The following is a 27,677-nucleotide window of genomic DNA, read 5'->3' on the forward strand; positions in this document are numbered from 1 at the left end:
CCTGGCTTGTATCAGGAATAGTGTAGCCAGCAGGATCAGGGAGGTGATAGTGCCCCTGTACTCGTCACTGATGAGGCCGCACCTTGAGTTCTGTGTTCAGTTTTGGGCCCCTCACTACAAGAAGGATATCGAGGTGCTGGAGCATGTCCAAAGAAGGGCAACAAAGCTGGTGAAGGGTCTAGAGCACAAGTCTTCTGAGGAGCGTCTGAGGGAGCTGGGGTTGTTTAGCCTGGAGAAAAGAAGGCTGAGGGGAGACCTTATTTCTCTGTACAACTGCCTGAAAGGAGGTTGTAGTGAGGTGGGGGTCGGTCTCTTCTCCCAAATAACAAGCGATAGGACGAGAGGAAATGACCTCAAGTGGTGCCAGGGGAGGTTTAGGTTGGCTATTAGGAAGAACTTCTTCACCGAAAGGGTTGTCAAGCATTGGAACAGGCTGCCCAGGGAAGTGGTTGAGTCCCCATCCCTGGAGGTACTTAAAAGCCGTGTAGATGTGTTGCTTAGGGACATGGTTTAGTGATGGACTTGGCAGTGCTAGGTTAACGGTTGGACTTGATGATCTTAAAGGTCTTTTCCAACCTAAACGATTCTATGATTCTGTAAATATCTGCTTAGTGCTCACATGGAACCAGTGAGGGGAGATTTCACTGGAAGATTTTCTGTACCAGCCTTTGAACTGAATCTATATCTGATCTCGGAGGATTGTAGGATAGACAGGAAACAATTTACCAGGGCTAGAATGGAAACTATGCTAATTCACTCCTTCAAATCTTTTTTTTACTCACTGGAATTCAATGAAGAATGGGAATCATGAAGAAAACCATAATCTTAAAGTTCAATGCTACAACAGGAGAGATTTTTCATTGCTTGAGGGAAAAAAAGTTACGCAGGAGGAGGAAGCTTTGAAAATAGATATGCTGGAGAATTGTCATAATCTTCAATCTTGACACAATATTACTCTACCCTACTGAAACCTATTTTAATATGTCTTGAAATAAATGTCACGCTTGAAGTTTTCACCTAGAGATCTGAGGAAATGCAATGCTGCTTTGAATTCTCATCTAAGAAAGGGTTCACATCTAGTGCCACGGTAATTAAAATGCAGATGTTCTGGTGAGAACTTGCCTGTAGGATCAGGAATCCTCTGTCCCATCGCTCAGCTATCGGTGCACACCCAGGCTGCCAGCTGGCTTTGCTCAGCACCAGGCGCAAAGGAAGGGTTGTGGGAGTATCCTTGCCTTGTTGCTTGCCCTCCACTTTTTTGCCCATGTTAGTCACCTTAGTATATGGCAAATAAAATTAATTCAGGATCCTGATCCTGAACTATTCCTGGCTGAGATACTTTTCAGCCTGTGTCAGTGTCATAGAGGCTGAATAAGGGAGTACACAAGGAACAGTCTTCCTATAGCTTAGTCTGTTCTTTTCCAACCCAACTGCATGCTGATTACAGGAATAAGAACATATTGTGGAGGAGGAAGCTATTTCTGGATGCTAGTCAAGATTCACTAGACCTGGGCTGACTTCTGACAGCGATATCTCTCAGAAGCAGATGGAACATTTTCTGGGGGAAAAAAAATCATTTAGAGGCTCCATTCATGGGAGTGATTTTCACTAAAGAACTCCCTGAGGGAAGAGAGATGGGAGGGAGGCTGGAGGGCAGGAAGAAAAACCTTCTGATATTTCTTGCTTTGTGCAAAGCTAGAGTGAAGTAAGGCTGATTTAGTTTTGCTTCATTTTATTTTTAGTCGGTAGGTTTGGGCACTGGTAATCAGTCTCTGGAAGAGGTCTAGAATGATTCCACTGTGTCCTAAAGCATCCATTTTAGATGGTTGGGGTGATAGATGACCTTTGCCTGAAATTCATTGCCTGTCCAAAAGCTCTCAAACATGACTAAATTAAATAGATACTGTGAAGATTTGGCTTTTGTTGGTTGGTTGGTTGGATTTTCTCTTGTTTTCTTCCCCCAGGCAGTGCTGGCACTCCAGTGATGTTCAACAAAAATGGTGATGCACCAGGGCGCTACGACATCTTCCAGTACCACACAACCAACACCAGCACCCCTGGCTACCGCCTAATCGGCCAGTGGACAGATGACCTCCAGCTTAACGTGAGTCTATTTTATTCTTTGCTTGCGCTTTTTTGTCAGGTACAGTCACTAAATGTTTTTTTCATCCTGCAAAAATTAATAGGGATCGTTACTATTTTTTCACAACTACATAATGCATTTTTTTTCACATTATCTTTTTTTACTCTGTCCTGCAACCTTTTCTCTGTATCCTGAGTACCAAAGCTCCTTAGACTAATAGAGACATTAGGTGGTCATGCAAATTTTATTACTTTTGTGTGTCTGAAGTCCCTAGTTGCCAACTTGGAAAATGAAACAGTAATGCCTTTTAGTTTGAAACCAATGGGCTTTCATTTGCAGATGTTCTTCAATTTTTCTAGTTTTAGGAAAGCTGAAACGAAATGTTTTTTGAGTGACTCACTTTTCTGGTGTTTCTTTTAAGCACATAGCAAAGATATCCATATGAATCAAATGGCCTTTTTGTAATGATGCCTAAAGAAAAACAAGCATGTAAGAGCAGGTGATCAAAGACCCCCAAGATGCTTTGATGTTTCCCAGATGAAAAAAACATGACTGGTGGCTGAGAAAACTGGAGACTTGTGTCAGCTTCGTCTGTACAAGGATGGTCTGTGACAGGTCTCTGGAGATCTGGGTTCAGGCTTCCTGCTTGACTTTGTGCAAGTTGCTTGAGCCTCAAATACATGGAGAAATAGTTCCACTTTAACCTTACAGTTATTTGACTCCTTGTACATTGTTATTAAAGCACAAAGACAGTGTTTTCAGTTCAGTTTGACTGCTCTTCAGCAACAGAGCTTGAATAAAATCAAGGTATTCTTGAAGTGAAATGCCAGTTGCTGCAAAAGGGTTTTCCTCTCTCAAAGTTCCCACATGAGGTTATACCAGCTCCCTCTCCTGGCATCGTCCATCCTTGCTGTGTTATGGCTCCTTCCCTGCCTCTGCTGCCAGATTTCCTTTGAAAATAGTGTGCAGGGTGAAAGGGAAGGCTGTGTGAGCATGGTCCAGTCCTGACATACACTCAAGAGGTGGTCAGGACATACCTGGCATGCAGCGTGCGGTCACAGCAACTGTGGCTTGTGCCACAGGTCTCTGTGTGTGGACCCAGCATAATGCTTGCTGCACTTGGGGGATGAGACCCGTTAATTGTGGGGAGATCTGAGCTACCATTGCACCTATGGAATACCATTCTTCAGCTGGGATGCAAGCCATGGGCTACCTAGGTAGATCAAAACACCATCATCTGGAGTGTAACCAAATGCAGGACCCTTTTTATTTTTAATGTTTTCACATCTTTTGTTAAATGAGGTAATTAATGTGGATTACCAAGAGTCCAGTCTTTGAGACTGACCACAATATTTTGCTCTTCTTGAATTTTGGCTCATTTTGATTTGCCTTATGCTATTTCAGTGTTTTTCAACTTCTGATGTTCTATTTAAGGAAAACTATATTAACTTGTAATTTGCAGTTCTTTTAGCAAAAATATTAATATTTTATTAAGTAAATCCTCCTTTATATAAACTACACATCCTGATTCATTAAAATTTAAAGCTAAATTAATGGAGCTTGATTTGTATTCCTGTTTTTGTGTTAAATGTTTCCATAAAAAGCACATTTTTCTCACCCTCATATCCTCACAGCTACAAGGTTGTATCAGTAGTTGAGATTCTCTCAGTAACTTGCCTTCTACTCACTTATGGGTCCTAGCTTCTCACACGGGATTAGCATTGCTGTGATAGTTCCTGTTTGTATTTTCTTACAATAATAAAGAAAATTGTGGAGTTTAGAGAAGTCAAGGATACCCTAAAATAACCAACCAAAATAACAGCTACTATTAAATACATCCCAGGAAAAACTGCCAAAGGCTACAATTTGTCTGCAGTAATTATTGTGGAGTTAACACTTTAGGATATATTTTCCCAATTCTTATTTCTTTAATACCAACACAAAAGGGGAAACAAAAGAATGGATGTTTGGTGAGAGTGCTAATTTCAATTTAGAAAATGCTGAAGTGATGCTTTGTTTTCCAAGAGACATGTCATCTTGGGCAGTCTCTCTTAGTTCTGTGTGTCTGAATTTCCTCAGTTACAAAAGAGAAAAGTTGTTCTGCCCTATTATGCAGGCCGTAACGGTAAGGACACTCCAGATCTCAAAGGCGGTAGGTAAATAAGTGCCGAAGACCATCATAGGTGAGTAAGTATTTTCTTCTTTATCATTGTCCTCATTCAAAGAAGGAGCAAGAACATTTTGCCATTTTATTTCCGTGGAAGTAGTGCTACTGTTCAGTCTATTGTCAGTCTAATCTACAATGGTATATGTCACCTTACCATTCACAGTATTTTGGAGTAAGAGGCAGAAGTAGGGGAGAACAGGACTCATTAATCTTGATAGCTGTGCCATATTTTTTCATGTAAAATTACAGAATAACTTCTTTTTACATTTCTCTTTCTATTGCATCAGACAGTAGATAGTCTAAAGAGATCTTTAACAATGTATTTGCAAGTCTTAAAATACGCTATATCAGGTTTTTTTCTTTTTGTTTTCATGAGTTTATAAACCTGGTTTTACAAAACGTCTGAGACCATTTGTATAATTCTTTCAATCCTGATTGCTTCTCCACATCTTTGTATCACCTTTGCTTTTTTATGTCTGGCAGAAATGTTCAGTAAAGGCAGATATCTGCTCCCTACATGCACAGGAGCCAGACTCTGCTCTCCCTTTAGCAAGTTTGTATGTGAAGTGTCTCCTCTGACTGCAGTTGACTCACCCTGGATTTACATTTCTGTATCTAAGGTCAGAATTTGGTCAATAACCAAGAGAATATTTTATGACTTTTCACTGCAGCAAACTTGGGACATAATGTAGTTTTTACGTGGGGACAGTATAATCACCAAACTTTCTGTTGCTTGCTTGAAGTCAAGCAACCTAGCACAGCTTTGCATAGTGCCTATTGTATGATTTAGTAACAATTTTGGCTGTATTTCACAGATATCTACGCAAGGATAAAATGAGCAGATGTCTAATTTTAAATGACTTGGCCAGTATTCCATGAAAAACTGTTGCAGTGCTTTGTTCTCCCTGCAGTGAAGTTGTGATTACAAGATGCCCACCCACCTCCCATAAGAGGTCATGGAAGAGCACCTCCTGACTCCCTCTCTTTTATGAAGATTATGTCAAGCTCTGTCAGCCCTTTTTTGGCCCCCTGCATGCAGATTTAGTATGAAATATTTATAGTTCGCATCCTCCTGCAGTTGAAATGCTTTGCCCAGAATTTTAGGATCAGAAATTTGGCCAGCTGCATCCCTATTGAAATCCAGTATCATGACCCCCACAGCCTGTTGAATAGCAAAGACACAGCTAATGCAATTAGACAATAAAACTGTTGACTACAGTAATATTAGCATCTGAAACCAGGATTGTATTTTACTATGCTCCTGTTGAGGGTACACTCGTATATGACAAGGCAGTTGCATCATTATGCAACAAGTTTGCGCACAAGTCCATGGGCCCAGATGGGATCCACCCAAGGATACTGAGGGAGATGGCAGAAGTGCTCACCAAGCCACTCTCCATCATTTATCAGCAGTCCTGGTCAACCGGGGAGGTCCCGGATGACTGGAAGCTAGCAAACGTGACACCCCTCTACAAGAAGGGTTGGACGGAGGATCCGGGGAACTACAGGCCTGTCAGTCTGACCTCGGTGCCGGGGAAGGTCATGGAGCAGGTCATCCTGAGTGCCATTATGCAGCAAGTGCGGGACAACCGAGGGATCAGGCTGAGCCAGCATGAGTTTATGAACGGCAGGTCCTGCTTGACCAACCCGATCTCCTTCTATGACAAGGTGACCTGCTTGGTGAACGAGGGGAAGGCTGTGGATGTTGTCTACTTGGACTTTAGTAAGGCCTTTGACACTGTCTCCCATGGCATTCTCCTGGAGAAGCTGGCTGCACACGGCTTGGATGGGTGCACTCTACGCTGGGTTAAAAACTGGCTGGACGGCCGAGCCCAGAGAGTGGTGGTGAATGGAGCCAAATCCAGTTGGCGGCCGGTCACGAGTGGTGTTCCCCAGGGCTCAGTGTTGGGGCTGGTCCTGTTCAATATCTTCATTGATGATCTGGATGAGGGGATCGAGGGCACCCTCAGTAAGTTTGCAGATGACACCAAGCTGGGTGGAAGTGTTGATCTGCTGGAGGGTAGGAAGGCCCTACAGAGGGACCTGGACAGGCTGTATCAATGGGCTGAGGCCAACTGCATAAGGTTCAATAAAGCTAAGTGCCGGATCCTGCACTTGAGTCACAACAACCCCATGCAACGCTACAGGCTTGGGGAGGAGTGGCTGGAGAGCTGTCTGGTGGAAAAGGACCTGAGGGTGTTGGTTGACAGCCACCTGAACATGAGCCAGCAGTGTGCTCAGGTGGCCAAGAGGGCCAATGGCATCCTGGCCTGTATCAAGAATAGCGTGGCCAGCAGGACCAGGGAGGTGATAGTGCCCCTGTACTCGTCACTGATGAGGCCGCACCTTGAGTTCTGTGTTCAGTTTTGGGCCCCTCCCTACAAGAAGGACATGGAGGTGCTGGAGCGTGTCCAGAGGAGGGCAACGAAGTTGGTGAAGGGTCTAGAGCACAAGTCTAATGAGGAGCGTCTGAGGGAGTTGGGGTTGTTTAGCCTGGAGAAAAGAAGGCTGAGGGGAGACCTTATTGCTCTCTACAACTGCCTGAAAGGAGGTTGTAGTGAGGTGAGGGTCGGCCTCTTCTCCCTAGTAACAAGCGACAGAACGAGAGGAAATGGCCTCAAGCTGCGCCAGGGGAGGTTTAGGTTAGACATTAGGAAAAATTTCTTCACTGAGAGGGTGGTCAAGCATTGGAACAGGCTGCCCAGGGAAGTGGTTGAGTCTCCATCCCTGGAGGTGTTTAAAGAACGGATAGATACGGTGCTTGAAGACATGGTATAGATGGACTTGGCAGTGATAGGTTGACGGCTGGACTCGATGATCTTAAGGGTCTTTTCCAACCTTGCCGATTCTATGATTCTATGATTATGAGGTGAACTATTTTGACTGTATTTAGCTCTAATGATGTGTTTCAAAAGCAGAAAGTACTAGTGGTGAAAAGGAGGAAATCTACCATGGGGAAAAGGAGGTGTGTAATGTACCAGCTGGGTTTTGGTTGTTTTGCTTTTCAAATGGATAACTTTTTTTTTTACTTCAGCAATAACTAGATCTCTAATGTTTGTGCTGTTCAAGCAATAGGAAATAGTCAGGCTGACTGTGGGTTAAGCATGAAGGCAGAGTGGCCAGGAGACACAAGTTCTGCTTTCATGCCTTATGTTTCACTTTGAATTTTAGAAAGATAATTAACTCTCCATGCTCTGTTTCACCCCATGTATACCATAGATCCAATAACAATAGATGTCGTCTTGACATGTGTGTCTCTGTAAAGCACTTGCAGGTTGCTCAATAGGAAGCACTATAGGAATTCAAGGAGCTGCCTGACCAGCTGGCTGGCTTCTATAAATACAACTTCCAATGCTTTGAAGTGCCTGAAAAAACCAGAAATGCATCTCTCCTGGAGGAACTGATATGCCTGAAGGAGAAAGAAATGGATCACTCCTAGAGGACTGCAGGTTCTCATGGGAAATTTGGTGATATTGCTTCTCTTTCTCTATATAGAGTTAACTCAGCAGGTCCCAGGCTTATTATGTTTCACATCCAAACCTCTGCAAGCATCCCTGAACTGTCAAAATCCAAAAATAAAGAAAACAATCCCTGTGAAATTGTTGAATCTTATTTTTCCAGGGATTTGTCTTCTGCATACCCTATCATGGCAGCATTCTCCATCACGTTCCCTGTGACTCCTTCCCATAGTTGTCTCCACAATTTCCCTGCAGTGCCTGAACTCCCTCCCACACCCCTATATCATTTGCTGCACAAGCAACAGCCTGTATCGTGGCTGTCTTTGAATTACACATATGCCAACTGGTTGGCTGGCTGGCCAGCCAAACCAAAAGGTTGAGAGAGATGCTCAGTGTTGGTGGATCTTTCTTCTAACTACCCGCTGGTTTTACCAATCCTGCAGACACATCCTTCCGAAATCTCTGCTTGTAGCAAATGTGCTTCAAATTGGCCAGCAAGTTCAAAAGTTATTAGGAAGGAAGTTGGTACAAACAGATGGATGGGCAGACAGGACGTGCATATGTTCCACTTCCTTCAAATTTTCTTCTAAAATTATAGCAAAATTTAGAAATTTCCAACAGTCATGCAGAATGAAAATTAAAGTAAAGCTAGTCTTGCTGTTAATAATTTTTGTTAAAAATGTGATTTATACAAAAGTGTTTCCCAGTTAGTAGACTGCTATTGGATTTGGACAAGTAGGCATACCAGTTCAATCTCTTGTATCGCTGAAGTGAGCGGCAGACTTGCATTTGACCGAAAAGCCAGAGTTTAGGCCTTTTCTTCCATCTCTAGCCTGTTTTCCTATTTCATACTGACAACCTTTTGGGGGTCATTAAAAGGCTGAGCTCATTTAAAGTTTTCAGTTAGTCCTGGTTTGGATTTGTCAGCACTGCTGAGGCTGAGTCGTGAGCAGGCTGGAGAGACCTGTTCGGGCTCTTGCGTACAGACACTAGCTGCTTTCTGTGATCTAGCAACAAATGAGTTGTTGGGGTATTGAGATCCCCCATGATGGACTAGAGGTCTTGACTGAATACTAAGAAGGAAGCTTTCCATGGGGGAAGTGCTCTCACCTCTGTTGTGTGGTGGAGCACCCGGCTGAGATGTGGTGTTCATCTCGTACCATCCCTCCACAACTTGCAGCATGGTGGTGGACGTGATGCCCTGTTTCACCTTCACATTCGTCTTGGTTAGTAGCGAGATGGTTACAGGAGACTTATTTATTTGCCATTAGAGAGGGCTATCTTCCTAGAGCAAGCTAATGGGGTTTTTTTCAGTTCGATTGTCTAATTAATGCTGTACTTCTAGCCTATTAGTGTCCGCATAGGGTGCATCATGTTGTTTTAATTGCATTGGCATCTCCAGCTTGTCAAGGGCTCTCTTCCAGATCAGTGTTATGGCTCATAAAGGTGCCACTGGGCACTTGGGTGCTGATCAGATGCTGCAGCACATTTTCAGGACGGCTGAAGAAGGTGTATCCTCGACTGTGGATGGAAAACAAGATGTCCTGTCCATTATTACACTGTAGAGATTTCAAGTAGCTCTTACTTGAAACGTATTTCACTTCCAAAGTATCAGACAGGGTTAACTGTAAGCTCCAGATAAAATTAAAACATTAATTAATTTGTTTGCAAACAGAAACAAATACATATTAAAGATGCCTAAACATACTATGTGCAGAGATAAACAAAAAAATCTGTATTGTTTTATAGATGTGCCCTTGAATTGTAAATTGTTTAGTCGCATGAAGCAGTGTACAGCTTGAAACATGACTGCTGGTTAAATGGAACCTTTTGCATGCAGAGTCGGGAAGGCTGGCTGCTTAGCAATTCCTTACACTTTTATTAATTTCCCCCAGCAATAAGTGATATATTGCTGCAATCTTTCTAAACAAGTGCTTAGAAGACTAATAGTATTGATAATTATCAATATGGTTCCATAAACACGTACGTTACATAGATCTAACTCCCCTTATAAATCCTGGCTCATGTTATATGGTGCGAAGGAAATTGCTGTGTACTTATTAATAACTCCCTCCTCCTTGGGGAAATAGCTATATTATGTTGTTTTCTTCACTGTAGGTTCGGGCCAGTATTTTAGAGGAACATGAAAAATGGAAAAAAAGTCTTGTTTTAAAAAAAGTAACATTCCTGTACTGCAGAGTCTCTGGTCTTGGAGCAAACCGAGTGTGTATAGCTTGAGGGTCAGCTTTCACCCTACAGAGGATGAGGAGCCGTTGCTGACCCTGACAGCAGGGAGGGACGGTTTCAAAGCAAGTCATTGACAAAGTGAATGATACAACTTCCATGCTGCAATTCTTTTTTGCCCACGAATAGAAGTATATTAAATAAATCTGTAATCGTCTGTGCAATTTATGCAGAACTTGCACACTTCAACACCTATTGAATATGTTTGGACTCAGAGTAATCTATTTACATGCCATAAACATCTCTTACAAAATTTGGAAATAAATTTTATGAATAGCAACCTGATGAAAAGAGTAATTAAATGTCTAACCTTCTGGCAAGAGACCTATATGTACCTGACTTTTTTTGGTAAAATATTCAGAATGGCAATTAGATCCAAGCAACTATTCAGTGAAGTTTGATGCTCACTAATATTCTGCCGAAAGATAATATTTTTCTAAAATAATGTGTTCAAATTTATTTCTGTTCATTGGTTTTTGGTTTTTGGTTTTGTGGTTGGGTTTTGTTGTTTTGTTTTTTTTTTTCTTGGGAGTAGAGCATGTTCAGAGAAGATGGATTTTTTTCAGAATATTTTGCAGCAAAAGGTAAATCTTTCTGGAGCATATGCAAATTCCAGTTTATTGAAAGCCTGGGATTTCCCCAGTTTCTCGTGGAAGGAGAGCAAAAGGACACATATCTGGCCAATTAGAAGTTTTTGCTTCAAATAGCAAGGGATGAAAGAATTTCACCACAATGACCATAGGGTTGTTTTGGGGATTTTTAGAAACTTCTTTTGAAAGAACATGTTTGACCTAGTATTTGGAAGTATTTTGTCTGAAATTTAAAAATAGAAATTTTACATTTCCCAGCCTAGAAAACTTCTGTTCAAACAATTTCACTTTAGTGAAGTTGAGTGTAACTGAAAGCACAATTATTGGTAGCATTATCAGTTCTAGCTCCTATATGCATGTAATGTATATTCTCAAAACGCCTATTTGCAAATATATATTAAAAATGTGTGTGTTTACATGCCTTTATATGTGTATATATGGATGGATGGATGGATATACATACACAGATCTTTGCAATATATAATCTTTAAGACTTCTGTTGGTTTGCAACATCTGAGTAAGCTCAAAATCATGGTTCAAAGATGATGTCAAGATAGATAAAAATTAGTATCAATTTCCTTTCTCATTTCAGTTATTGTCACATAAATTGGCCCTTGTAGTGTCATTTCCTATTCCTGTTACAGACTGTAATGAGTAGCTGGTACAAAGATAATACATCTATATTACAACCTGGAGCCTGAAATCTTCTGAGCTGATGGGCTGACAGGAGGTATGCATTATTCAGGTGTTAGACAGTCTCATTAAACAAATTCAGCAAATGAGGTCAGGGTGTTATTTAAAATTAAGATTTTAAGTATTAAGCATGATTAGTATGTTTTGTTTTCATATGTTGCTGCAGAACCTTGAGCTTTCAGCTGATGCAGCCACTTGTTGAAAATTACCACCGTTCACATTTTTTAATGAAATTGGCTAAACCCTTAGATGTAATTAGCTGTACATTACAGCATATTGGCATACATGGAGATGTAGTTGTATCCAGAAGTATCTGGGTTTCTGATAGCTGAAGAAATATGAATTATTTTAGCCACTGTTGCCTCATTGACATTTTTGGAAAGTAGCTTAATCCAGGCTATTTCTTTCCCATGGAAATACTGCTTAGCCCATGCTGCTCCTGCTGAACTGCAACTGCTGCTACCTCTGGTCCTCAACTGGGGCTATGTCCAAGTGCAGTAGCGTTCCTTATCTTCTCAAGGCACTCTTTGGAAATATTGTTCTGCCTCAAAATAACTAGTTTTATGGTACATAAAAAAGTTCGGGGGGGCTTCTTCAGATATTTACACTCCACTGAGATGAATTATACCTGCCTGAAGCCCCTCTCCCCCATGGCACTGTTACTGACACCCTGCATCTTCTGCTTCCCTGACCCTGATCCGTTCCCTGCACCCACTTTTCAGTGTCACATCAAACAAGTCACTGGGTGACACACGGTGACAGTCTCACTCGTGTGGCCATGGGTGCCTGGCTCTTTGGGAATTATCTCGCTGCACAAATGCTGCTAAATGCAAAGTCCTTCCAGAAAGGTCTACAGCCTGTTTGCAAAGCTCTTTGCGATAACTGGGCATCTCTGAGCTCAGTCTCCATTACGCCATCAGCCAAATTGTATGCAGCTCAGTTAGAAATTTAAAGGTGAATAATTACATCAGTGTGTTACTAAAATACATCCCAATTACATGTTTTGGCTAGTGAGTTACCATGCCCAACATGTCAATAGCTATAATGTATACTATAATAACAGACGTTTATTTTGTTCTGTCATTAGATTCTGTAATCTTTCATTGCTCATGTCAACCATGACCGGCATGAACACCTTTAATTACCTTAACTTGCAGAATTAACTTTCAGCCAACTGGAAGGGAATTTTTCAAACCACTGGCCCGCTGAATGACCATATGCTAATTCCTTAGTCCGCCATCGGGTCTCCAAAATGCATGATAACAGGCAGCAGGACTGAAATCACGTAGGTCCTGCTTACAAGCTGTGATTGCAGCCTGACTCAATAAGTTCTCCTGGAAAAAAAATGATGTGCTTTGTAGTACCACAGATGGTTTTGATGCATTAGGTTTAGAAACAGCTGCTGTAAGTAATTTTTAGTAACCTCAAAATACATGATAGTAACCATGTGAATCAAGCAGCACTTTTTCTGTACGACAGAATAGAGCTAAACAAGTCATTGCAAATCATCAGTAAATGGAGATAATCCCATTTGTACCTATGCTTTCTTTGAAAAAAGTCTCAGGTAGTACATACTGTAATCCAGAGAATCTCAGAGTGTGTCTCAAAGTGTCCTTCAATACATTTGTGCCAAACATTTAGCATGTAGTGCCAAATTAAACCAGAAAATCTTGGGAGCAGAATGATGTTGACTGCATTAACATCTGCATATATGCAATAGAAAGCTGAGGGATATGTAACATTGGCAAATAAGTTTGTATGTGTGCTGCGGCAGCTGGTACCCGGGTGTTAGTCCTGTGCAATCATCCCACAGCAAGGTCTTGTATGAGGTGAATCAGAAATCCTGCCAGGGTGGCATTGTTTGGTATGGGGAAAGTAACTTGGAGAATTCGAACGTTAGAAGGCTTTGATAAGGTTGGGCGTGAATAGCGTAACAGAACCATCCAGGAGAACAAGTACCCACAGCCGTCAGTCGCCGCCATCTGCAGAATTAGAAAATAATCCACAAAGAGAAGAGCCAGACCAGTGCGGACCCCTTTCCTGTCCGTTACTTGCCACACTTGAAAATTACGAAAACTGTTTTTTAAAAAAGAAATGTTATTCAGTGAGTTGAGCTTTCTATATAGATTTTCACAATATAAAAAGAGGAAGGCAATAGTTAAATCTTACATCTCACTCTGAAAACTAGCTCGGACTTGGAATTAAAGACGTGAAATGTCATTTCCTCCTTGTTATTGACCCATTTTGCCTAGGCGGTAATGTATACCGCGTGAGCTGTGCTACCTTAGGCAAAGCAAAGTGAATTAAGCTATATCAGCTTTTGGCTACTCTAAGCATCGGTATAATTTTCCTCCAGGTCTGAGAATGTCACAAGGTAAAATGTTTGTAGGGATATAAATGCTAAGAGAAACCAGGCTGAGAGAATATCTAAGATGTATTACATATCTTTTCAAAGATAGGAAAAAACCAGAAATATAAGGAGATCATAAAAGCTATAATGGAAAAAAATTATGTAGCAGAAGACTTGATGACTTCAGAATTTGCTTCATCTTGTGTTGTTCTCTTAAATGTCTATGAGCCTGTATGCAGGCAAACTTATGCTCTGAGAATGAGTAACATAAGAAATAGAAGGTCAAAAAATAAATCACTATGTTTTTAAAATAGGTGATGTTTTTGCTCCTACACATCACTTCTTAAATCCTTTTTTGCAAGGCTAATGTATTTTTTGTCAGCAAGTGTATTCAAGAGCAAATACTTTGCTGGGATATTTTATGGATAATTAACAGGTTTGGTTGCTTTGGGCAGGAGTAATAATGTCAGTTTGTGTGTTATTGAGGGCGTAATATTGTTTTTTTAATACCTGAAAACGGAAAGATGCTTTTCAATGAGAGATGTGCTTTGTTGTGTTTGGAGAAGTTCGCCCAGATATGTAGAGAAGAACATTACATGTGTGCAACAAAGCTGTTCTGCTCACCAAGCAGCTACTCTTCCACCACTCCGAGAGTAGAAAGCAGGATACAACAACTTGTCCAGCAGCATGTGAACACTTGGCATTTTGCTAATACCTGTCAGGTAATCCAGTAGAAAACACAGGTTTCTACTTAGCTCCACTGTGGGCTTTAGCTGTGGTTTTGCCAAACTTTTCCATCCTTCTCCCCCTTGTTTCAGTCCAGCAGGACCCCCCATAACTCCTGCTGTAGAGCTGCAGCATCAGTTAGCTCTGACCGTGCGTTGCAGCTGCTTTTGTCACCCTCAGTCACAGGTGAAGAAGGGCTGTTTTCTCTTGTGGATAATCTCCGGTGGCATAGAGATGCTGTACCAGCTTTTATGTTTGCATCTCATCCTTGCCCTAAGAAAGGAAGTTTGACGGAAAATATTATCTCTGTTTAAGTCCATGAATTGCAGGCTGAAGGTACACAGAGATGTATGATTAGCATGGCAGGCAACAGCAAGCCAAGGCTGTGCATGGAAAAGAGGGAGAATCTAAGAAGTATCAGCAAAACAGTGATTGAATTTCTGCTTCTAGGTCAAACGCATTTACGTTTTGTCTTTTCCTTTTCGAAATAAGTGTAATCTTTTGTCCTGGAGGTGTGGATGGCAGCATGGAGGTTCATGTCTAGGGAGCCCAGCGGGGCAGCCACTGAGACACTTCTCATGTTTCTTTCTTTGACTTCTCCTTTCTTATCCACTTTGTATTTCTTCTTGCAGTTTGTCTGATGTGGTAGAAGGTGTTTGTGTAATATCCCTGTCTCTGTGAGTCGTGAGTACCTGGCGTTCCCCTTCTGGAGGTTGGGATGCAGCAGGGGGCTGGTGGGGACCCGTCGGGACAGACTGCAGGCAGAGAACATGCTTTGCACCGCGAGACACACGGAGGGCTGGTTGTTAAGCTCTTCTAGCAAAATCTTGCAGGGAGGTGCAAATCAACGACGCATCCTGACACGAAGAGCAAAAAAAGTTTTATTATTATGCTTGTATGCAGAGGACGAATGAAATAAACAGTGGTTTCTGTTGAGATGTTCATGTTTAGAGAATTGAGGCACGCTTTCCATGTGCAAAACCTGGAAGTCAGAGTAGTGAGCAGGATTACAGGCTTTTGGACTTTACCTGCTGAGACTTTAGTTCAGCAGATCCTCAGCAGGTGTGGGCTAGCATCCTTCAGTCATGCCAGTAGTCCTGTGACTATTAACAGGAGCCAAAGGCTTGCTCGTTTTTCTCCATTTTTATTGATTGGATTTGCATATAAAATTTTTTAATGTATTGTATTAACAGATATGGGAGCTATTGGCTTAAAGCTATTTTTGTAGGTCCAAAACATAATCCAGCTGTGTTTTGCAAAATCTAATTTTGCTACCATACAGATGCAAGTGCCAAGGACAGTAGAGTAGAAATTATGATGATTGCATAATATTGCGCCTGTTTGCTTTAGAGGGGAGAAAGAAATCCTATAAAGGGTATTTAAAAAGCTCTGCACACATCAGGACCATGTGAACAGTCCTTAGAGTTTCCAATATTTAAGCAAAGCATAAAGGTTCCTGACAGAGAACATGTATTGAGTGGGTCAAAAATAATCACTTTTTAATTGTCCCTGAATATTGGTTTCTGTAGAAAATTGACGTGGTTTGCGGCAAGACTATAATATCAGATATATAGCATGCATTTTAATGTGTCTCAAGCTAATCGTTCACATGATAGGCAATAATGGCCCCAAATAAACAGCTGCAAAGGGTCTTTAGCCTGCTCTTAAAACTTGAGGGGAAGCCTTTATTTGCTTTGTTTCCCTTTTTTATTTGTTTCTTTTTCCACTAATCTGAAAATGTACTTTTTATATGAAAATGCTGCATTAAATGATTCCCATGAAACAACCTTGTTTACTTGTTAATTGCTCCTTTTAGTGGCATGGAGGATATGTATTTGACCATTAAAAGTAGCATCTGAGCATCTGGCTCCCAGTGGTAACTATAATTAGATATTTTATTCTGTTCTTGTAATGCCTGTCCTTTAGACTGGCTGGTGAAGGGTAGTACAGAGTTAAACCTCCCTTCATAAAAGCAGATCTTGGGTCCCTTTTCCTCTCAACAATACAACTGGAAAAGGTGGTACAGGCTTTTCTCCTCGATTGCCGTTACATGAGGTTTGAGTTCATTCAGGACATGGGAGCTTTTCACATGTTCCCCCCTCACCTAGAGGTGAATCCCATCTCCCCGCTGCCAGACGTTCCCTGCGAGAGGGGAGCGTGCCAGGAGGCTCTCCATGATTTTACTGAATGCATTACCCTGTTTGTGGGAAGGAGTGGGGAGGAAAATTCACTGCACTGGAAGGAAGGTGCACAACTGGGAGTACGTCTTACAGTTAAATATTTAGGGCACTCTACTGGAAGGAATAAGATACCAGTTCCAGTCCTTCTTTTACTTTTCAAATATGGGGCGGGAGGGAGAAAGGCAAAGTGTTGTGTTGTTATTGCTTTAGTATGCAGAAATGAGATGATGCACAAAATTCCTTCGCTTTGCAAGGTTAATTTAAAAAAAAAAAAAAGCTCTGATTTTTTTTTTTTTTTTGCAGAATTTTAGTGGAATTTCAACTAGACCAATACCATTATCATTTTAGGCAGGGTGTGATTGGAGGGTCAGTATTAATTTAGATATTCAGTCCATGGAACGATCTTCAATTTCAAACTATGCTGCTGGGTTTTTCCATTTTGTCTGTCTACCTGCTGCGACGTGCCAGTTCTGTGCAGACCAAACCAGTGTCCCCCGCAGCTTTCAGAGCAGAAGCAGCTGCCAGCATAAGCCCTTCCCCTGCAGCAACTGCCCATCACAACCACAACGCTTTCCTCTTCCTCTCCCTGTTTGGTTTCAGCAAGACGTGACTGCGGTGTTGATAGAAGACTGGCCCCAAGTGCAGTATAATTAAAGTCCCATCAGGCAACCCTAATTTTCTGTGTACCATCTACAGTTCTTTTAGGGACCGATTGACTGAGTATAACCTGAGCAAGATAATTTAATAGTATTAATAAAGCTGCAGCAATCCAATTAAGGCCTAAATGAGTTAGGTACTGAGTTTCACTCAGAATTTTGTGTTTCTTTCATCTTGCTTCCCCGGCCTGTGTGTCATTATGCCATGCACGCCAGACATGATGAGAAAATTATTGTACCATTGATGCTGATTCTTTAAAAAGGGAAAACCAGGACCAAATAATTTGACTAGCAAATACTGGTCTTTGAATCAGCTTGGGAATTAGTAGGATAAATAAACTAAAGTATTTTGAGTTGGCAGGCACTTCAAGATAAATGCTATCCAGATTACACACATGCCATTTGGTACATCTCTAGTTATTACCCTTTCCCTTTTGAAAGTAGTATATCAGATTTGGCAGATGTATTCCTTTTTCGCAATCGTAAATAACCGAAAAAAATAAGTTAGTAGCTCATAAGCAGAGATAAACAAACATAAAAGGCTAATCCTTTTCTCAAAAGTTGGGTAAGGTCAACTCACGGCTATAGCATGAAAAATAACTCAGAAATTGAGTTTTCAGGAGAAAAATCAGGATTTCTGGATTGGCTTCTAGATGTGCCATTGTCATCCAGGCTTGTTATTCAGGACTTCAACTTGCCAATTGTTGAACATTATGAACGTGTTGGAAACAAGCATTTGAACATTTTATTTTGACTGCCTAAATGGTAAGCAATTGCTTTGCCCTAATGTTGAGCTATATTTTAGGTGGTTTGGTACTTTGGATTGTGGGTTTCTTGTCATTCTGCACAAAAAAACCTTTCAGTCTCGATGCTGTAGCACAGGCACTGAGCAAGTACAGAACTACAGATATGTGGGAAGTTGTGGTAGAGTCAGTGGGCACATGCTAAAAACCGCATGCTGATGGCTTTGGCCTCTCATCTCACTGTACCATGGCTTTATTATACCTGATAGTTTCCTTCGTCCTATTTGTCATGTACTTCTGCATTCGTGTACCACTCTGAGATCTTCAGACGGAAAACAGAGTGGGAGTCAGCTAGACCATTTTAGCCTTCTGTGTTAGGAGTCATACAAAAGGTAGCCTTATGTAATTATTTACTGTATACCTCATGACATTTAAGTTTCTTATTTATATTCTAGCTGCAACATGGGTATATTTGAAATAAGATGCATGCAAACATGTCCAACCATCCTAAAAAGCAGAAGAAACTAAAGATCTGAAATACCTTTGATTGAAGGGAACTTTGTTAAGGCTCTTTCCACCTGAATAGTAAAATATTGAACAGTTTTTCTTATGTAAGTATGTAACTGGGCCACCTAACTTTGAAAAGAAATCTTTCATCTTTTCCCTTTTTGTTTTGCATCACAGTGTGTATGAATCCTGTTGCGATCAGACCACTCCTATTGAGATCCTGGTGTTTGATGTGCGCAGGGTGGTTGGGGACACGACATAGTCTGGTGCTTCATCTCTCTAATAACAGATGCTGAGTGCTGGGCCGACCCAGAGGCGGGTTAAATGGCAGTGCCATTTGGGCACAGTGACCTATTGCTGATAGAAGGGAGCATGTTCCTCACTGCAAGCCTGTTCTTGTTTATCAGTGGTGCCAGGCTTCACTTTCAGCTGTGTTTCATTGAAGACTGCGACACCAGAGGACAAGCAAGCTCATGCCAAAAAGCATTAAATGCTTAAGAGAGGGGTGTCCAGGCTACTATTTCCATAGGTCTACTTTTAGTATCCCAGTTAGTAGCCAGACAAGCTGTAAATTGCTCCTTTAATTAAGCAGAACTTTGTCTCCTTATATATGACAAGAGAAAAATCAGGAGTTGGCAAAAGTGCAGGTTATGAGTGGGATGAGTGGACATTTTTTCAGACTGAAATTGTGGCTTATGAGTTCTGCCAGTGACACCTCCTGAGCTTTGCCAAGTGGCACAACCATCCTGCTCCTGGTCCCATCTGCCAAAAACATAGAGCTTTTTAAAAGGGCTTGATATTGTTTAATGGACTGCTTTACATAAATTTATGTAGGCACGTCTGCTCTAAATGCCTCTGAGTCGAAATCCTAATTCCTAGTCGGAGTTTGTGCAGTCATTAATCAGGAAGAAATGTACCCACTTTTCAGGAATGTAATCTGTGTCAAGACGTCACTATTTTTGACCCACATCCTACTATTAGTTCTTCTAAGAAATCTATAGCTGGCAGATCGATCATTTTAAAGAAGTAAAATGAACTCTTGCCATTAGTGTGCAGTGGGTATTGCTCACATCTCCTTCGTCCTCTAAATGCCGTATGACGTGAGCTCTCTAACGAGGCTAATGTGTGTGAAGTTTGATGCAGCTCTGTAACAAGGCTAATGGTAATGAAGTTCAAACCAGTTTGGTGAGCTCAGTTCAGCCACTGGGACTGGATTCATAACCAGAAATGTGACAATCCCTGAGTGTCCCTTCACAGAAGTTTGACTAAGACTCAGCATTTTGTGGTGTGTCACTTTTCTAGCATCATGGATTGAGGTTTCTAAGCGCATGGCTTGCAATGACGACAGCGTGCTGAGGTGTAAGCTGGGAAATGTGCACCTACGGCACAGTTCTGATGTCTTTTCTGAAGATGCAGGTGCTAAGGGTTGGAGTGACACTGCATCTAGCACTAAGGGGTATTCTTTGGATAAAATGTCCCGTAAGAGGGGAATTGCAGAATTTTTCTCAGCCTTGAGATTCAAATTTTTTATGTTCTCCTGAGTAAAGCACATACATATCTTGCTCTCTGCACAACATGGTTAGCATAATTTTGGTTTTTTTCAGGGTTTCCTGTTTGGCCTATTAGTTAAATGATATATTTAAACTAATATAAATATCAAATGATAAAGGAGGGTGAGCTTCTAGAATATTTAGCTCTGTAGACTGAATCAAAGAAAGAGTCCTGACTTGGCAAGTTTGTTTGTAAAGGTGAACCGAAACAGTATGTGTAGAAGGTGTTTCTGCATAGCTCTTACTTTGAGTGCTGCATGAGCTTTATGCCTTACGGCTGCCGAGGCACAGTGCTTATCATCTTGCTTGTATAATCAGCTTTCAGACACTGCTGTGAGTGAAGGCTATTGTATCTCTTATTAGTAAAAAATGTCTGATGCTTTCAGTTCTGTCTGTCACTGCCAATCTTAAATCATTGAACTTTGCTTTCTACAGATATCTCTGAGAAGAATATTTTTTGAAACATTTGCAAAAAATGTTGTCAAAAATACCTACCTGCTTCTGAGATTCAATCTAGAAAAAAGTTACAGTTTTTTGGAGTAATGCGAAAGTCCTGGTCTGAATCAAGGATGGGCACAGACCTTCATAGCAAGGAGCTGGCTTTGGTTATGGCCAATAAAATCCATCTTCATCAGGCCAAGCTAGAGGACTTTGAAAAATCACACTTTCCATGTACTCGGCAGACAGTTCCTTTTGGCAAGTCTCACGGATCATCCTAGTGAGCGTGGTCCTGGCTCAGGGGGATGCCAGAAATGCGGGAATTGAGCCAGGAAAGAGCTGAAGCTTCCTGGGAGTGGGGTAAGGCACCTGATAAACAGTATTTGCAGGATTTCTGACACTGGAAAACTTAAGCATTGGCAGATTACTTGTCTGTGGTCCATACAGTATGAACCAGTAGCTAAACTAGGGAGAGGTTATTGTTTTTCATAATCCCTGCACCGCATTAGTTAAATCTTCCCCCCAAGAAAACTTAAGAGTATTAGCACTTTTTCAGGTAAATTCTCCCTCATAGCTGTGTCTCTTGAGTAACCTGCTGGTGACTTCAAGGTGATCTATAGTATAATTAAACACTGATCTGTTATTCCTCACTGAAGAGAAGCTCCAATTGAAATCAGTGGGAGCGTCACTTGATTGAGGCATTCTGGGCTGGTCCCACAGTGAGCTGTCATTTTCCCTGTATGAAGCTGAAATCTGATGTGTAAATATCCCCTTAATGCTGTGCAATAGGTTTTCCTCCCCCCATCCCGCTGATGCCTTTACAGCACCCTTCAAAAAAAGCAAAACATCAGATAATTTACGCTACACAGGTTTGCACTGTGCTAGGCTGTAGCAGGAATTGAAGGAAAGCACTTGGAGACCAAACTTCCCCCTAAAAATTTCTGTTGCTAGTTGAAGGGAAAAAATGACTGCAACAGAATGAACAGCAATAGACAAAGGCTGGCTTTATTAATTTTCAAATGAATACATGATATTCTGAGATTAAGCCCAGCATGTAAGAACGGCAGTGTTGCTCCCCATGTGGGAGATGTTATTTTCTGCATGTGAAATATTAAGGGCACCATGAGCTTAGCCTATTTTGTGAAATATGGAAGATGACTATTAGACTGGATTCTCTTTTGACCAATTTGACAATGCGATGTGCTGGGAACTAAATGTTGGGCATACCACAAAGGACAGCAGCATAAACCCCCAAATGCCCTGTCATTCAGTCCTTGGCTTGGGGCTGATTACAGAAACTCTCCTTCTAAGCCACTTACTTAAGGATGAAAAATTGTCTTAGATTACCTCTGCTTTCAGAAGATAGATTTGCTCTAATCTGTCAACTTAAATAGATAAGAATTGTGCGTTATAAATGCACATTTGGAAGCAGATGCTCTTCTTTAATTAAAAAAAAAATTGTGCAGGGGATGCAGGATAAATACTGAAGACGCATGGTCCATCCCCTTCCATTAGTGAGAAGACAACACAAAGCTGTAGTCAGATACAAAAGCATTAAAATAATTAATTTTCAGTTTTATTCTTTGTTAACAGAAACGTGTGATAATAAGCATTTTTGCAAAAATTGTGGATTAAGCGTTTTTCTCTACATCAGTGTTGTACTAAAATTGTCCTTGGTTTAATGTAGAACAAATAGCCTTTGGATCTCATTAAAGATGTTATTACAAGTGCTCAGTGTAACTTGCTTCTGGTGTCCTTAAAGCAGGTAAGATTGGTAGAAAATTATGACAAATATTAAATGAAATAAAAAGTAAGATCAAGAAAGAGAAAAATAAATGAGGTTTATATGTAGGTTAAGAACTGCTTATTATGAGATCACCAAAAAGGAGTTACAGCGTAGGAGCAAACGTGATGTTTTTAGTTGAAGTTTAAATCATAATTAATTTAATGTGTTAAATAAAAAGTGATGCAGATGCAATGCAGATTTTTATACCTGTACCCAAATACCAACTGTCCTTTACTCTAGGTGGCAAGAACCAGTGCCAGGGGAATTTTTACCCGTGATAGGTAATACACAGCTGAACATTCAGTGCGAGAAGAGCGGAGCGGGAGGGAGCCTCTCCCAGATGCACCTGCAGGTATTAAAGGTGTTAAAATGAAATTAGAGTTTTCTTACTAGAGAAGAATATAGATAGATGTCTGACCTCGAGTATTTCAGTTTAAGCATCCACAAGCTACCCAGTGAAACACTGGTGCACCAGCCCCGAAGATGCTGGGGATGCAAACCCAGGCAGCAACCCCAGGGCCGGTCCAACAGCATCCCCACATCTCCAAGCGCCGCACAGGGTGCCGGGCTTCTTGCCCGCGGAGCAGCCCCATCCTTCTTGCACGGGAGTAACAGAGCAAGCCAGTCCTGCGTCTTCCAGAAGCTTTAAGGGAAGTTATTTTCTGCACACATTCATACAGCACGTTGCACTGTGGGATCCCTGCCCACACCGGGGCTTCCCAAGAGCTGTCACAACATTAATGAGAAGAAGAAACTGGAGTTGTGCAGTTCCTGGGTGAGACTGATCCTGGGGGCATTTTGGTCATTAATAGGTATCTGAATCAGCAGGTGTGAAGATGAGGGTCTGGCATTACGGGAATGTTGTCACGATTTCTTGACAACGTTTCTGATTTGTGCTGACAATGAAAATTTGCAAGTTTTTTGGCTGGAAGACTTTGAGAAGTGGTGAGTTTCCATCACCTTCAATTAGAAAGTTGTGATTTGCTTGTCCTGTGTGTGTAGGACAAGGACAAGGTTTGTTCCCACAGCAGTCAGTGTTACATTAGGGCAGAAACAAGAAGGGTAGCAGTAGGAGAAACCAGAACAAAAAATATATAAGGACGTTTAGCTTCTGTTTGTAAAGAAGATAGATTGGAGAGATTTAAGATAATTAATACAGCAGAGCAGGAAAACTTAGGAGATTTTGCTTTTCCTCTAAAGTAGCTTTCTTTTGAAGTGTCCCAAGACACCCAAAAACACTCGCTAGCACGAACGGCCTTCTCCCTGGCGTCAGGAGGAAGGCAGTGCCGGGCTGATGCTCTGTCTTGCTGATGAAGTGTTCCTGCGGAACAGCACTGAAAGTAGGGAGAAGAAATAGCTGTCGCGAGGCAGGGGTGAGCTTCAGAGCTCAGGACCAGATTTCAGATGCTCTGTGGGGAGCAGGGGTGCCCGGCCTCTGCTGGGGCCACAGCATGCCTGTCCCAAAAGAAATGCTCTTACAGCAGCTGGGGATCAGGTTTAGACACTGCAAATTGGGTTTTGGGGGCTGCTGGTTAACGTGTCCTACTTCTGCCCTGCACAGATTTTAAGAGCTGCTTTGAAGTAGCTGGATTTTGACTTTGATTTAAAACAAGAAAACTGAAAGAAAATGCAGAGGCAGGAGTCAACTCAGTCTTTACCTCATTTCGGGGTGCCGGGGTGTAACTGGGCCCAAACCTGTGCTGAGGGCACCCAGGGTAAGAGGATGACTCCCAAGCCATGGGGTGCGAGGGCAAGTGGAGCCCGGTCCTGTGGAGAGCCTGGGCTGGGACCACGGCTTTGATCCCCGCCAGGAGGGGAAGGGACTGGCAACTTCCTAGAGCTGGTAGGCTGTCACTGCAAAAACAATTATTCTGTTTAAATAGAGGTTTTGTAGTTTCTGGGGATTTTTTTGTGCTATCCTGAAAATGCATTAAGCCTGCACTGCTCAGAATGCAGTGATTTGTTCATTACAAGCAAAAACCATTGGAATTTTTTGCCTCCATCACCTTGCAGGCCTTAAGCCTCGTCTTAAGGCTTTTCTGTCAATCCCCTGCAGGCAGTGAAATTAAAATAAGTTACAGTATGAGGTGAAACACCTTACTTGCAGTGTTTGGGCAAGTTATTGGGGTAGCTTTGCATCTTTCTCTGGTAGTTTGGCTTATCATTGCTATTATCTGTTGAAGGGATTTTAGCTGATATTTTGCAGAAGACTCTGTTGACTATGTGTTATTGACATATTCTTAGCTTAAAACCATTACCATGTTAAAGCCCTGGATTTAGAAACTAATTACAAGACATTAATAGCTAAGCCCTAAGAGCTAAGTCATGCAAATATTGCTGTCTGTAAAGTTGAATATACAAAAACTGTTTGAACTGCTGACTTAGTAGCTGGAGTCTAAAAGCAATCTGTAAAGGTGGCAATAAATCTGATCACAATCCTCCTCAATTGTTTTCTAATGTGTCTGTGAAATTAATGGCACAGTTGTTAACGAAAGTTGTATCAGGGAACGTGGCTATTTTTTCCCCGAGTAGGTTAATTATCACTAATGTAATTATTTTTGTACTGATTTTTATTTTAATCAAACATTTCATGAAACAATTTAGTTCAGAACAAATAGCTTATTACAGAAATGTTTGTGGTAGTGAGAAAAAAAGCAGTGATGTTTAAATTATACACATATATTGAGTTACTTTATTCATTAAAATGAACAACTATGTTAGGCCTTATGAGACAGACTAAGCATTTCTTGTTAATGTTTGTTCGGTAGTGAACATAATGAGAATTTATATTGGAAATGGATCCCATCCCTCTAGCTCGAGGCATTTATGAACCGGGCAATATGTAGGAGTTGGGAGAGCTTGGGGAAAAAGAGTTAGAGTTAACCTCTAACCAAGACGGATGCTGCATTGGTCTGTGGTTGTGGGGAAGGAACTGGATCTGGGAGGGAGTTTTTTCGTTTCTTTTTTGTAGTTTTTGTTTGTTTGCTTTTGGGTTTTGGTTTGGTTTGGTTTTTTTTTTTCCTCTGTACTGTGGTGGTAGGGCAAAACATAGTGTCCCACTGTAACATAGTGGCTCTACTGGATCCAAGTACCATGGAGCATGGCCAACTTTTCATCAGTTGTTTTGAATGTCCTACAATGAACCAGTTGTGGGGTTTTTTTCCCTTTATCAGATCAAATCATCAGTGGATGAACTATAATAGCATCAGTCTGCACATTATACTGTTGAAGATGTGCCAGTTAACATGATGATAAGTGGGTGATGGGTGGATATGTGATTTTTCAAGACATGAGACACGTGTCTACAGCGTCTAGTGCAGTCTAGATTTTGCATCCTTCCCAAATTTGGCGGAATTGCAATGGAGGAGTTCATCGTGCCCCTCAGTACTGACTTGGTCAAGTGCTAAGTTCAAGATGCAAAATTTTTGGATAGCTGTGAGTACGGTGTGTCTGGCTACATCTGTAAGTGGTGTTGGTTTCGGAAAAATAAATTCCCTAATCCTCTGGGCAAGATCTGTGTTAATTGTAAGAGTATTTTCTCATGATTTATGAAATTGTTTACTTACTGCTTTCTAGATTATGATTAGTATTTTCAGATAATCACTTTTTGATTACGGAATAAGAGTTTATTATATTTGCTTATAGAAATGTAGGATGGGTATGTATATAGCACTCTTCCTCCATGGATTTCAAAGATTTTGTAGGTCTTTGTTATAAATACAATTGACAGCACCTCCAGCTTATAGGTGGGGAAATGGAAGAAAAAAAATACATGAAGTGCTTTGTCCAAGTTGATCAAACTGACCTGGAGGCAGAGTCAGCAAAAGAGCATGAACCTCCTGAGTCCTGGATCTGCCATTTCTCTAGTTAATCTTGTCATCTGTGTTTTTAATAAGTGTGGTTTAGTTTTGAACCTTGGCAGGTAAGGTTGATTGCATTTTGAAACAACAGTCTTGGAAATCATCATCCTCAAAACCATTTTTACTTCTGTCACATCTCTCCTTTAAAAATAGGATGTTATATGCAAGAAGTTTAGACTTGTCATAGCCTTCTGCTGCCCTGTTTTCTGTGGTTTGTATCTCCAAACGCTGCTCGGATGTTCCTACTGCTGGTTTGCAATCAGCGAGAGCTTGGGCAGTGGGCTGCGCCATGGCCGCGTCCCATGGACACGTTAAGAAAGAAGCGACGAAACCAGCGCTGTGGTTCCTGCCCCTGAATGAAATGCCCTGCTATTTTGGTTTTGTTGAAGGTCCTCTTACAGTAGTTGTGGACAAAAGTTATCCTTGCTGTTTTATTAGGATTTTATGATCCCGATCCTGAAACTCTGAACTCAAAATCTTTAAGCAAGAAGTTTTGAGTTCATAGTGACTAAAAGTATTGGGAAAAAGTCATTAAATATAAACAGGTTTAGATTTAAGTAAATGCAAGAAATGGCTGAATATAACAATTACTTGCCACAATAGAAGTCTTTTTTAGATTCAGGTTTTCAAAAGCTAAATTATTTCAAGGAAACTGCAGTAAAAGTTGGAAGAAGGAGGGAGGGGAAAAGGGGGACAGGAAAAAAGGACATCAGACACAATTATTAGATCCTAAAGCAGCTAAATACACAGATGAACATTTTATTGCTTTTGTTTGCATTTCTGAAAGGAGTTCTGACACAATAAGTTATTTCAAAGACAAAAAATGTTTCAAAAATATCTTTTCTGAGTGGGTGTTGAAGAAAGAGTGATGCACTTCACTCATAAGAGAGAAGCAACAATACGTTTATCGATATAAAACAGCAATTTAATGAAGTTTGATAGTAAATGTGGCAGTGGTTTAACAAGATTCAATGGCAAGGTACACTTGATTATTTACTGCATAGAGGACAAGGTCAGACAAAACTGTTAGGGAGACCCTCCCATTGAGTCATGAGGTTCAGAGAGGACCCCCTTGCATTCTAAACTTGTTCCCTTAGAGGAGTCTAGGTACAGCTGGATCCAGACTTAGTCCCAGACTTGGTCAACAGTTTATGTCTAAAGGATTACATATGCGCAATCAGTTCTTTATATCACTTAGTTAAGATTACAAAGTTTCAGCGCATTTATTCACAATTCACTTACCGAGTATCTGACGCGATAAGGAATCTCTTAACCTCGAGCAGTAACCTTGAGAGGCATCCCTACTCAAGGGGAGATCCTGGCATGCAGCCCATTGCTGTGCAGGAGAGCTCAAAGGGCTCTTGGGCTGCTCACTGTTGATGGGAGCGAGATGATGGACTTATAGTCATATTTACATACTTACTGCAGATGTTAGTTTCTTCCATATTTGCCTTGAGTCGGACATTGACCAGCACTGTGGTTAGGTGGACGCATTGCCATAAATTAGTCCTTGGCTATTGTGTTGTTACCTGCCTCCCCTGAATCCACTTTGAGCTGGATGCATCCATCATGACTAGATGCATCCATCACAGCCACCACTGGTGGTTATCGCTTGAGCACGGTTACGGGTAAAGGTCAGTCAGGGA

The 27,677-nt window shown here is 41.3% G+C and overlaps 1 protein-coding gene across 3 annotated transcripts in view; it reads left to right on the top strand.

Moving 5' to 3' along the window:
- GRM7 (glutamate metabotropic receptor 7) overlaps positions 1 to 27,677 on the top strand; it is a 313,728-nt gene that overhangs the window by 209,942 nt on the left and 76,109 nt on the right. For all 3 annotated transcript variants that reach the window (XM_087744649.1, XM_087744651.1, XM_087744650.1), the window contains exon 7: positions 1,965 to 2,104. In XM_087744649.1, coding sequence (XP_087600775.1) covers positions 1,965 to 2,104 — 140 coding nt within the window. The remainder of the gene's footprint in view (positions 1 to 1,964; positions 2,105 to 27,677) is intronic.

The sequence above is a fragment of the Nipponia nippon genome, unplaced genomic scaffold (genome assembly GCF_047370975.1).
Source record: "Nipponia nippon isolate SJK-2023a ecotype South Korea unplaced genomic scaffold, ASM4737097v1 scaffold_9, whole genome shotgun sequence".
NCBI lineage: Eukaryota > Metazoa > Chordata > Aves > Pelecaniformes > Threskiornithidae > Nipponia > Nipponia nippon.